The sequence below is a fragment of the Trichoplusia ni genome, chromosome 20 (genome assembly GCF_003590095.1).
Source record: "Trichoplusia ni isolate ovarian cell line Hi5 chromosome 20, tn1, whole genome shotgun sequence".
NCBI classification, from domain to species: domain Eukaryota; kingdom Metazoa; phylum Arthropoda; class Insecta; order Lepidoptera; family Noctuidae; genus Trichoplusia; species Trichoplusia ni.
The window spans coordinates 6,753,447-6,765,965 of record NC_039497.1 but is presented as its reverse complement, the minus strand read 5'-3'; the positions used below and the strand labels follow the sequence as shown (position 1 = coordinate 6,765,965).

Genomic DNA, 12,519 nt, shown 5'->3' with positions numbered 1-12,519 from the left:
ATGCATAGCCTATCAGGACAGCTGGTATACGTAGTTGGGGTAAGGTTATGTTGAGGACTCAGTAGCTTTCAGCGGCTGCCGGCCCTTGGAACCCTTGAAACTCCAAATCTGAAGTTCACGACCGGCGCGTTCTGTTCTTTCTCAATTGGCGGTAGGAAGTATGAAAGATTCTGGTTGCGACTACCTGGAAACTAGCATCCCTGCTGGAACCGCGGCAATTTTTGTTTTTGTGATTCCTAGTACAAGGGAACTGTGGGAAGTATTCCGGAGGCTTTAACCGGTAACAGTTTTATCCGTCCTGGGAAATAAGGAGAAAAACGGGCTCTTACAGGCCATGGCCGTCATTGAGGAATTTCCCCGATAAAAAAGGGTCGAGGTCAACTCGCAAAATATTGTTCTTGTCCTTTTATAAATGTTTTTCAAACTTTTTCTGCCATGATATGTCTAAGTTTATCAAAAATTAGAATGATCGTCATTCTAATTGATTAACTATACAGTTAGAAAATTATAATATCTTCCTTTCATTACGTTTTCAATAAAAAAGCTACATGGATAAATCATTGCATGAGGTAAGTGTGAAGCTCAAAAACAACCTAATTCAATTGTTTACATCTGTGTCTGTGGCCTAGATAAACTTGTGACCTTCTAGCTTTTTCTATAGACAAAATCTGATTAGCAGTAGAAACATCTTAGTTAACATAAGGATAAACTTGTGTCATCTTATATCGCATACATTCGGCTGCAAATATCAATAACGAAAGGACGTAAGTGCAGGCGAGTATTAAAAGCGGTAATGAAACCTGAAGTAGGTTTGATTGCGGTCGATGTATCATGCCAGCACACCGCGGTATATCATAGTTGAATGCCCATATTTTCTTCAGTAGACCAGTTTCTGCCATGCGCAAGAGTCTGTAAAAGATAATTTCAGTGAATTTAACAAATCTGGTACATACGCATTGAATGACTGGATTTCATGAGCATTATGTTCTTGAATTAAAAAAAAAATTAAGAAACAGACATTAAAAAATATACCTGATGTACGTGAGAAACTTACCCAACTTTAAATTTTTCCCTATAGGCGAAACTTTTCGAAGTAAATAAATATTTTTTGGTCTTTGATATAAGGTCCACTGCTACCAGTTTGCATATATCTTCATTGTCGTACACTGAAAATAAAATTAACTTTAATTGTACCTACTATACTTGATTGCACGTACATACATGCAACTTTGTCGAACATCCATAAACTAAGTAGGATTTAGTTAAACCACCCTAACATTTGAGCTAAAAAGAGTAGCGACAGAAAAAAAAACTTCTCTGCGCTGCAAGCAAGAGCTATGCTAGCTGTAGAAAGGAAAGTGATTGACCGCAAAGCTATGGATATAAACTAACAACGTTCTTATAATTTAAGAGCAGAATGTTCATTACAATAATAGGTATGAGGTACAAATACTTACCTCGGGGGTTAAATTGGCTTACAATAATAAACAGTATTGACTACTAGCTAAATTACTAAGGTAGTCCAAAACTTCTTTCCTTACACTACAAAATTCAACTATTCTTCTTGTTCTTCTTGTATCTCTAAGATTATATAGACTTACTTTTTATCATATACGGGTAAATGGTAGCATAGTCCGACAGTAAAGCCACCTTATTCTCCAGCACGTCTGCCAGACCCTCGGGAACAGATACCGAACGCATGTGAAGCAACTTGTCTTTCAACACACTAATATTGTGGCCGTAGCTGCTTAGCTGTGGAGGTTTGCAAAGGAAGAAGATAAAGCAAAGTTATACATTGAATAACTTCAGAAAGAAGAATAACACTGCTTCCAAAAGAGAGATATCTGTATGTGAAGAAGTGAGACGTATCACTCTTTTAAAACTGCGACACTATATTAAGAGGTGGTTAGCTGATACCTGTAATATTTTTTCTAAGATCTGTTTACCACTCTTTTGGATTCGGTGCGATTGGTGTAAAATCGGAGCCCTATTACTGAGGTACCGCTGGCTGTCCGTTAGTTCTTTTTATATGTGAGTCTGTACCTCACGAATCTAATAGCTACTACACAATTGTATTTTTTTACAGATGATGTATTTTTTCTGTCATTAAAAAACAAAAACTAAATAGTTAAGTTCAGGTTGATCTTTGAAACGATTTTTATTTTAACATGTTTTTGGTATTGAATAAATCTGGTTTCAAACATTTGATTTCCTGTTTGTACAGAACCCTCAGTGTCACTAGTTTGACTCACATTTGCATTTTTTATAGCAGGTAATATAAGTTATTCCATCTTCACTATAGATAATTAATTATTCAAAGACACTTGCAACTCAATAACTCCCATTGGATTAACACTACAACCTAATGATAAGTGCAATATATTTAATACTTACGCTGCCAACCGAAGACAGCTGCATATAGTTGACTATGACGAATTCAAGAGGACTGTCAGCCAACATCTCCAAAGTAAGGACTTTGTCGTGATCGTTCACGAGGCCCGAGAGCAAGTTTGAAGTGTAGTAGGTGTAGACGACGTACGAGAACATGAAGAAAATGAAGTAGGCGATCCTTCTCGATGGAAGCTTTGCATCCATTGGGGGGACTGTGGGAATAAGGACTTTTGGTACTATATTTTTTTTGGTAGAGATAAGTACCCAAAAGATAAAAAAAAAACAAAATTAACGAGGCTCTGCTGTCGGTGTGTCTGTCTGCTCATCAGTCACCAGATTGTATTTCATAAAGTATTTTTATTGCTTTATGTTTTTCCTTATGCTAGTGTCGCAAGTCTGACTCGCATTTAATCGGTTTTTTCGATTGTCTATTAATACCGCTGAGGCGGGCCCTCGGGCGCTTCATGCCGATCATGCCTGGCTAGAAGTGGTCAAGGATTGGATAAAGTGGCGCTCTCTCGCACCAGAGGCATAAACACATTTCGGGTCGCTGAGCCAACGGTAAGATTGCCTATTAAGAGCAACGATCAAAATCTCATCTATCACAGGTTCCTCACCACCCTTTAAGCGGATTGAAAAAGTCGAAAGTATTTTATCTAAATGAATTTCTTTTAATTCGATCTGATTATCTGCTGATCCTTTAACTAGGCAAATGGATACTCTTATTTTTTTTCTAATCCATAATGAAAAAACAGAGCGAAGTAAAAAAAGTTAATATAGAAGCTTAATCCACATTCACTTAACTCAATTACGAGAATAAAAGATTTATAACAATAGAAGTAAGTTGAAATAATCTGACCTACAATAGAAATTTGTACCAAAATTGTATTCAAAAACACTATTCAGTAACGAATATTTCAATAGCTAAACTACCAAAACAACAAAAATTTGCATTGATAATTCGGGATACTGAAACATTTGATTGTATTTTAATTCTCAATCAATTTTGTTTCAAGTAATTTATTTGGGTACAGTGAACTAGAAATGGTTTTTTTTTAACCCTAGCCTACTGTGTCCCACTGCTGGGCAAAGGCCTCCCCCAAATCCTTCCACGACTCTCTATTCTGGGCCTCATGTAACCAGCCTGGTTGGTAAGAAATGTTTTATATCTAGTAAATAGTCTTTGTTTTATCATATTGACAGTGTAACCGAATTTCATCATTTTAATACTGACATACATAAAACTCCGTTTATTCAACGTAAGCTGCTCTTGCATCTTTATATTTTCGTTTCATTTTGTCAGTAAAGCCATAAACTTGTCTCAACGTCATGTGCAACGTGGATAAGTTAAATTTCAAAGTTTTATAACAAAGCATTTGTGATGATAAATGTTGCTAGTCCCTAGTACAAGCAGACAGAAAAACACAGACGCAGACACAAAGATAAACGTAAAATGAATATGCAAACACAAAAAATAAATATGTGGTCTCGTTTAAATCGCTTTCATAATAAATCATACAAAGAAATTAGAGTTAAAGGTTTGGTCCGATAAAATTAAAGCTAGCTTTGCAACTAAAGAAAGTGAGTGTATTAAAACGTCGGAAATAATCGTTTCCAAAGTGACGATACATTCTTTGGGATTCTCAAACTTTGTCAAAATGTCAAAAAAGAGACACAAAAATAAATAAATTTATGATGACGATAGTAAATAACTTACTATGCTGACAGTAGGCCCCAATAATCATCAACACTTCATAGGCGAAGCTGCATTCCCATCCACCGAGGATACTGTACTCCCAACGCTTGAGGATATAGAAGAGGATGGCGACAATCGTTGCGATGAAATACAACCAGTTCCAAACGGTCCTGATGAAGGGTTTGCTGTAGAATGTCTTGTAGAACTTGTAGTCCGGACGCCGAATGATGAAGCCGAACCTGTAAGAAATATGGCAAGTTTCAGTGTGCCATTTGACAACATGACCAATATTTGCCATGAATGGAACATAAATAAGCGACTAACTGGGTAGACCGGTGAAGTAAAGTACATATTTTGGTATGTTCAAAAAAAGAGAGTCTACCTACTCCCATTTCGACAGAAGTCAAGGCAATTTATGGCTTCTATTATCTGGCTAAGAAAGTGAATGGAGAAAGCCAAAGAGCATAAAAAACAACTGGTATATGAGGCCATAAATGTATTAGCCGCAGCTGAGTTCTTTTTGATCCAACCCTCACAGTTATAATTTCTTCGAAGCATCGTTTCAAACTTTCCATATTCATGCAACTATGTCCAAGGTTGGAATAATATAGGGAAGTAAAAAATAGTTTATTGTGTCCCGAGATTCAATAAGTCAGTCAGAAATGTAACGTTAAATAATCTTAAGAAACATTCATCGTGATAATGTTTTCGCCTTGGTTCTTTGGTATCCAAAATTTTAGCAATTCAAATATTGTAAAGCAGAATTTAAATATGATATCACGAAGGTTTTAGTTTTCAGGCCACTACAATTTATGTGTCTGCGGAATTTTCGTTAATTCACTACAGCTTTCATGGTTAAGTTTTAAACTGGAAGGTATTCAGGTGGAGGTTTAATGCTAGTAGGTAATTGTTTCCCGATCCGAGGTGGCGCTATCTCGTATGAGAGACCAAGACACATTTTGGGTCGCTGAGCCAACGGAGTACCTAAGTAAGGTAATATATTCCGAAGTTTTTAGTTTTGGAAGTAAGCTTTTGATTTAGTCTAACAATGTTTAGAAATCAGCTGATGTATTTCCTACATAATGGACAAAAACGGAACCCTATTACTGAAGCACCGCTGTATGTCTGTCTTTCTGTCACCAGAGTGTCATGCGAGCATAAATTTTCACTGTGGTAAATGATTCTTTATTTTGATACAGGTGTATAGACCTTTCGTAGAATATGAAGCATATATAGCATGGCGTAACAACAGCAGTTGATTGTACTAACGGATTTTTATTTGCTTCTTTTTTTTTAATAATATTGTGTTTAGACTGGAACTCAGCTCCCAAATATTTTTAATCCCAAATTCCTTCACAATGTTTTCGTTCACCGTTATACAGTCGTGTTTTGAATAACTAAGAATTTTTACATACTTGTAATGGTGATTTACGTAGAAATAGAATTTCTAGACTTCACTAGGAATGCAATTTGAAAGTTTCCAACATAACATGTTTTCGAATGTCACAATCCTTTCAGTACAGGTATTGGTTCTGTCTTTCAGATTCATTCGAATGTGAAAACTCGATCCGTTTATTTATAAGTATGTGAATGTATGTCAAGATTATGTGTACCTATCACAATTCTATAAAGTTCAGATTTATATGGTTCCAAAATATTCAGGCTGGATTATTGCGTGTTGGGGAAATGTGGAGCTTTTCGCCTCGATTCCAATAAGGATGCGTTGCGAGTGTCGACTTAAAAACCAATAGCGTATATTTATCAATAGAGTAAATTGCAAAAACAAATGCATCTCTTGCATAATCATTAGCCTTACTTTCGGGCATATTTTTCACTGTCAGAAATCTAAAATTCAATACTTATTAACAAATCGCATTAAAACTGTGTGACGTAAAAATGAATCTGAAATGAATCGAAGTACCAGCCAGTCGAAAACAAAAGAAAAAAGTACATAGTTCTGACGGAAAAAGATTCTCACTACACGTGAATTCCAATTGTACTCCTATAATTAAAGTTTATCTCTGACTAGCTGTTGCCCGCGACTTCGTCCCCGTGGGTAGAAGATATAAGTTATGATTTAGGTATACCTGCCCGGTTTTTTTCACATTTTCCATTGTATCTTAGCTCCTATTAGTCGCAGCGTGATGGTTTATAGCCTAAAGCCTTTCTCGATGAAAGGTCTATTCAACACAAAAAGATTTTCTCATTTTGGACTAGTAGTTCCTGAGATTAGCGCGTACAAACAAACAAACTCTTCAGCTTTATATATTAGTATAGATAAAAACAAAAATAGTTTGTTCTAGTTTCCTTACCTCCAAGGGTAAATAGCCTGTATTGGAGAGGCGATTGTCAGCAGTTCTGGTCTTAAGATGACAGGACGCAAGTACACATCTGCCCAGTTGTGTGGGATAACAGACAAGTTCAATTTGCCTTCGACGAGTGTTACATTAGTCATATCATCGTATACGTAGGATATACTGAAAAAAAGATATTATTAACATTATTATAGCATATGTTATTGACAATATCTTAGCACGAAGTCGGCATAATAGCTTTATCCATTTGTGAGATTTATTACGTTTTTATCAGCAAGCCATGCAAACAAAAAACCTTATTTTTGACTTTAAAAAGAGTTTGAAATCAACTAAAATTAAAGGGAAAGTCTTGTAGCGATAACACACATCACGTGAAGCAAGATACGTTTGAAAGATCATTAAGAGTCGAGGAGTTGAGCTAGTCTCAATTTTTCGCAAAATGCCGAGAACATACATCAAAACAATCGATCCGACAATACAACTCAATCTAATCGAGAAGAATTTTGAATAGCCTACAGAGCTTCGCCAAGCTGTATCGTCGGGTCGGCTTTGGCGTGTACTGGAATACTATTAGACTATCTATTGGGATGACTACTAAAATGTAAAAGTCACACTCGCAAATCTTGATATTGCAAAGTTATCCTAAACATGTTTTACATTAAATATGATTACTCTTGAAAAAGCTCTATAAGTACCTGAATTTATACATGTGCTGTAGAATCATGAGGATCTTGCATCCGATGACGGATTGTTTCCATGTGGGATCAAACGTGTTGTACTTGAAATTGTAAAGGTGAATGGAATCGCATTCGTAGGGCGATGCCACTTTAAATGTCACGTTCATATTTTTTACTATCTTCAGAATCTGTTTGATAACTTCCAGACACCAGTTACTTATTCTCAAACCCTGTTGGAGAGAACGATATTAGTGTTTCGCTCAACCAAAAGATTTGTTGAATTTGAGACATGGAGCCCTAGGGGAGTCCGTAACTAATGTAAATTCTGGAGATATAGCTATTGATATTTTCATGTCACTTGCATCACAAACTATCTGCAAGGAAATCTGACTCCTAATAATGGGAAAAGGATAAGGCAAAGAAGAAGAATAAGAAGAAGAGTTGCGACTTTTTGTGTCCGTTTTCACCCGTCAAACACTCAACCCTTTTAAAATAGTTAGAATTCTATAACAAAATTTATTACTGCAATAACAGACGTGTACTAAGCGAAGTCGGGTGCAAAAACAAGTCTTTCACATGCTAACCTTGCTTATGAAATTGAACACATCACTCCATTACAAACTATCGAGGCTGGTTATTCCAATTACCTGTCTGTCTAAGTCAAACTTAATTGCTAATGCCTAGGAGTTAATAAGACGTTTTGACATTTATAGAACGGGGTCTTGGATATACATACGTCACGGGATCGGTTCGATGGTAAATTTTGACATTGATTTCCATTAATTTTGAGTAATTCATGTTATATATACCAGCCTATTAATATCTCAGAGCTGGTTGTATGCCTCTTCACTTGAGGGAGGATAGAGCATTGATCTCTACGCTGTTCTAATGCAGGTTGGCGATTTCAGATTTTGTTATTTTTACTTCAGATTTTTGCGATGTTTTCCGTCGCCCTTTTTTTAATAAATCAAATCAATTATTTATTTTTTCTGAAAGGGTGAATAAAATCCTTTTAAGTAATTTAGAGTACTGACTAGGCGTAGCCTAAAATAGGAAAAAACCTGTATTTCCTTTGTCAGTGGTAAAAATAATATAATACACCTAACGTTGAAAAAGTCACATTCGTACTCGCGATTGTATTGGTACTTCAAGGCTTTCATTAAAAATTTTGATTTAGAAACGAGAAGTACACTTTTCAGTCTACTTCTATTGGCATATCATTTTGAACTAAAATAAGTCAGTAACAGATTTATCCCTGCAGCAAAATTCAAAACATAGAATAAATTATTTTTGCTTCCAGAATAGAGCTATCAAAAGCAAACATATTTTACGATCCCGAATAGATGCAGACTACGGAGTTCAACCTCTTTAGTTTTTTATTTTATTACTGTCATAAGCTAAAGAAATATAAAGAAGTTGGATAAAACGATTCTCTGGGAGGTATTACCCAAGTTCTTGCAATTTGCCAGTAGTTTATTCCCACGATGCATTTAATATTGTTTTCTTCGCTTCTTAATTGTGATTAATACTTTTTGTTTGAAATTACTTGGAGTACAGTTAGCAAGAAAAGTGTATGAATACTGTTTGATTAACGATAACATGCAATGGGATTTCTAGTATTTGAGATAAAAGATTTTTAAAAGTGTAAACTTACTGATAATGTATGTACCTTTTGTTTTTTGGAAGACAAGGAACGTTTATGATAATTGTAAATGACGGACTTATCATTTGGTTGCTGATTGTACTTTTCTTGCAAGCTGTTCGTGAATACTGGACAGTAATAAATGATTATTTTTGGGATTCAGTAGGAAAAGGATAGAAACGGAGCACTATTATTGAGACACTGCTGCCTTCTCGTCTGTTAGTCTGTCTATCCGTCCATCCGTTAACTTGGCTGTATTTCATAAACCGATATATTTCGGTAGTTGAAATTTTCAACTTATTGCCTCTGTAGGAACAAATACGAGAAATGAAGACCGAAAATTCTTACGGTGATAACTTGTCATAAGACCGAATTGTTTATATTTAGCCTATTTGTACGGGACCTTAGAGTCGCGACCCGAACTCGTACTTGGCCTTTTTTTGTTTGATTGAAAGCTTACTTAACGAGTCTGTAATATTACTCTTACAGATAAATAAATAGAGTATGTCTAAGTCAAAGAGTCGAATCTGCACTCTCTCTGCGTGTAGCTAAAATAAATACAAAAAATTGAAACCTACCTTTTACAAGCGACTTTTTCCACGTGGTTAAGAATATACACGTTAGTAATTTAGGACTTGTTTCAAAATTTTTAAGCGAATGCAACTTCTCCCCATTTTTGTAACATATTTAATTACTGCTTTGCTCATTACCTTCTACAAGAAATGGACTTTCTTACATTGAAATTCTTCAAATCGGAACAGTAGTTCCTAAGATTAGCGCGATTAGACAGTATATTTTTATCAATATTTAGGTTACAGAACTATTATAATTAAGTGTTTTTTTGGCAAAGTATCAGCATCATCGATATTTTTCGTGACTAGTACTATAGATTGAATAAAAACATAAAATTGTAATGATATAAGTCAAATACTATGATTTTTAAGACATTTATAACTTACGTCACCAAGCACTGCACATTTAGAACAATTATAACATTTAATTCAAAACAAAACAATTAATTAAAGCGAAACGAATTAATAATTTAAGCAGATCCCAATGTTTATTCGCTGAAAGAATTATTAATGGCACCGGGTGTAATTATTTTCCACACCTGAACAGTCCAGTCGTGGTTAAACTCATTACTGTACTAAAGCATTGCATGTCGGTTAAACGAACAAAATTAATGAGGTACACAGTTTTGTTTTTAATTTGTTTTTGTTTGAACAATGTGTTAAGGGCCAGTGCTATGTGAAGTTAAAGAAGGTTACTGATACATTTGTTTCTTCTTAATTTTGAACCTTTGATTTACAGGAATAGTTCTGTAGCAAGTAGGACTTGTCAGTTTTATGTAATACTAGCTGTTGCCCGCGACTTCGTCCCCGTGGGTAGAAGATATAAGTTATGATTTATACCTGCCCTGTTTTTGTCACATTTTCTATTGTATCTTCGCTCCTATTAGTCGCAGCGTGATGGTTTATGGCCTAAAGCCTTTCTCGATGAATGGTCTATTCAACACAAAAAGAATTTTTCAATTTGGACCAGTAGTTCCTGAGATTAGCGCGTTCAAACAAACAAACAAACTCTTCAGCTTCATATATTAGTATAGATTATTTGTCATTGACTATTATATCAGCGTCAGAATTAACTGGTAAAAAAAATCACCTACAATACATAAATAAAACTGAAAATAACAAAGTTCCTATTTTCACTATCTTTAGAATGAAAAATCTGTGACAAAGAAGAAACACAAATATCTTTAAAGTTTTAATATCCTACTCTTTTTCAAAAACTAATGTAAAACTAGATACTGTGTGTCTCTGCAGCCTTGGGATGTACCTAATCAAAATTTCGGAACTAAAGGATTTAAACTAAGCAAATGCAAAAGATTCACATATCACAGATAGATTCACATATTTCATATACCTGAGTCTCTAAACTCAATTCTGGTATTCCTCATTGGTCATCATCCTTTAGCCGTCTTACTTGTAATCAGTACCCCAAGTACTGAACCAAATCTGAATACAATGGTATCTCATACGGGAATCAAAATAGGTCAGCTTTAATCAAGGCTTGTTCCGAGCTATGCTAAGCTCGGCTTCCTGTCTCAACGTTTGTGTTACCTAAGTGACGTAATTTACGTAGAGCGACAGTCTATCTGACCTCCAAACCCATTTTACATGGCTAGGGTAACTGCACGTTGACTGCATGGTTAGAATAGTGGTTGAGGTAACCACGCCAAACCCACTGTGCGCGAAGTGTCTTGAGTTCGATCCCCACATATAACAAGCGTTTTTGTGATTTACTAATGCTTGTTCTGTGTCTCTTTCGGTGTCATTGCACATGTTGAATGTTTATGAAAATCCGCCACGCAAAGATTAAATTTATTTGGTCGGATCGTTACTAAAAAAAATAACCCGTAGAATGTCGGAAAAGTAATGGCTTAATGACTAGCTTCTCTAATGTCTACAATATTTAACGCCAATAGAAAACGCTCGAATGTATTTGACATTTCATTAAGTCACGTGACTTTGAGCTGTCATCCCCATACATTAAAACGATTGTCGTAATGTTACTTGGCTAAAGGATTTAGATATCAAATGATTCATGATCATAATTTTCATGAATCCGGATATAAACCTTGAAATCACCAATGAACAAAGTGCTATCCTCTACTTTCTTAATAAATTGTAGTTTCACAAGTGAACTTGTATCAGCTTGACTTTATAACTAGTTTTCTGGCACTTCAAATGTTTCTTAAAGTTAAACTGTAGCGAAGAGTTGCCGCTCTCATCTTTAATATTTAATCATTTTCTGGTTACAGCTTACTTCGGCTGGCAATTTCGAAAAGCTTGTGCACTTTGCTCGCTCAAACGATGGTAAATCTCTAAACGTTTGAATAAACTTAAATGTTTTTTTTTGGGATTGCTAAAAATTTAAAACACACGGCCAGGATTCCAAAAATAGATATGAATCTTAATTAATCTGCATAATAATGCCCCTTTATTCATTAAAATATATTAAAGGGGCATAAAAACTTTTGAATATTGTTTGTTAAGTACTTTTTTCAAAAACTCGTTAATAATACATCATAGCATCTAGTCTCTTGTTGGTATTGAGTTAAATTAGCACCTACAATTAATAAATAATTATAAATCTTATCGTTGTAACAATCATAAAATAAAAATAAAATCGATACAGTGCCAAATTCATTTGAAGGTCCCCAATATTTTTTGTCACCCAACCAACGGAACCCTCAGTTTTCCGAGGCCAGACTCGCACTTGACAGGTTCTATTATCATTTCCTTTAAGGAATTCCGAGAATTCATATTTTGAAATGACTCTTACTTGTTAGCCTTTTCATGGAAACATTGTATGTACTGCAAACATTATTAACAATGTTTTTTCAATGTAATGAAATGTACACAAATCATTATAAACATGTGAGACGCAGTAAAACAAACAATCCAAATTCTTAAAACAAGGAAACATTAAATATTTTATTATTTTTACCTCCCTACGTAAAAAGAGGGGCTTTCTATGATTGAATTGGAGTCATCGTACTTAATTCATACACCGAGTATATACAAAATATCTAACGAACAAAGGAACGAACATAGTCATTAGAAGTCTGATAATCCTGCTCAACCATGGAAAGAGTAATTTGATGAATTCCCATAAAAAAAAAGTATTTGCAAGTACAACAATTCAAATTGCCAAAACGCTACAGCATAATACAAACACAAATTTAAATTGAACAGAAGCGAATAATACGCTTAATAATAATTAACAATCTCTTAA

At 34.9% G+C, this 12,519-nt stretch overlaps 1 protein-coding gene across 1 annotated transcript; it reads right to left on the bottom strand.

Moving 5' to 3' along the window:
- Window positions 1–1,545: 1,545 nt before the first annotated feature.
- Window positions 1,546–7,263, bottom strand: LOC113503972. The gene is made up of 4 exons (XM_026886116.1): window positions 7,098–7,263; window positions 4,062–4,326; window positions 2,395–2,661; window positions 1,546–1,752 (listed from the first exon to the last, which is right to left on the bottom strand). The coding sequence occupies exons 1-4, from the start codon at window positions 7,244–7,246 to the stop codon at window positions 1,588–1,590; spliced, it is 846 nt and encodes a 281-aa protein (XP_026741917.1). The 5' UTR covers window positions 7,247–7,263; the 3' UTR covers window positions 1,546–1,587.
- Window positions 7,264–12,519: the final 5,256 nt, after the last annotated feature.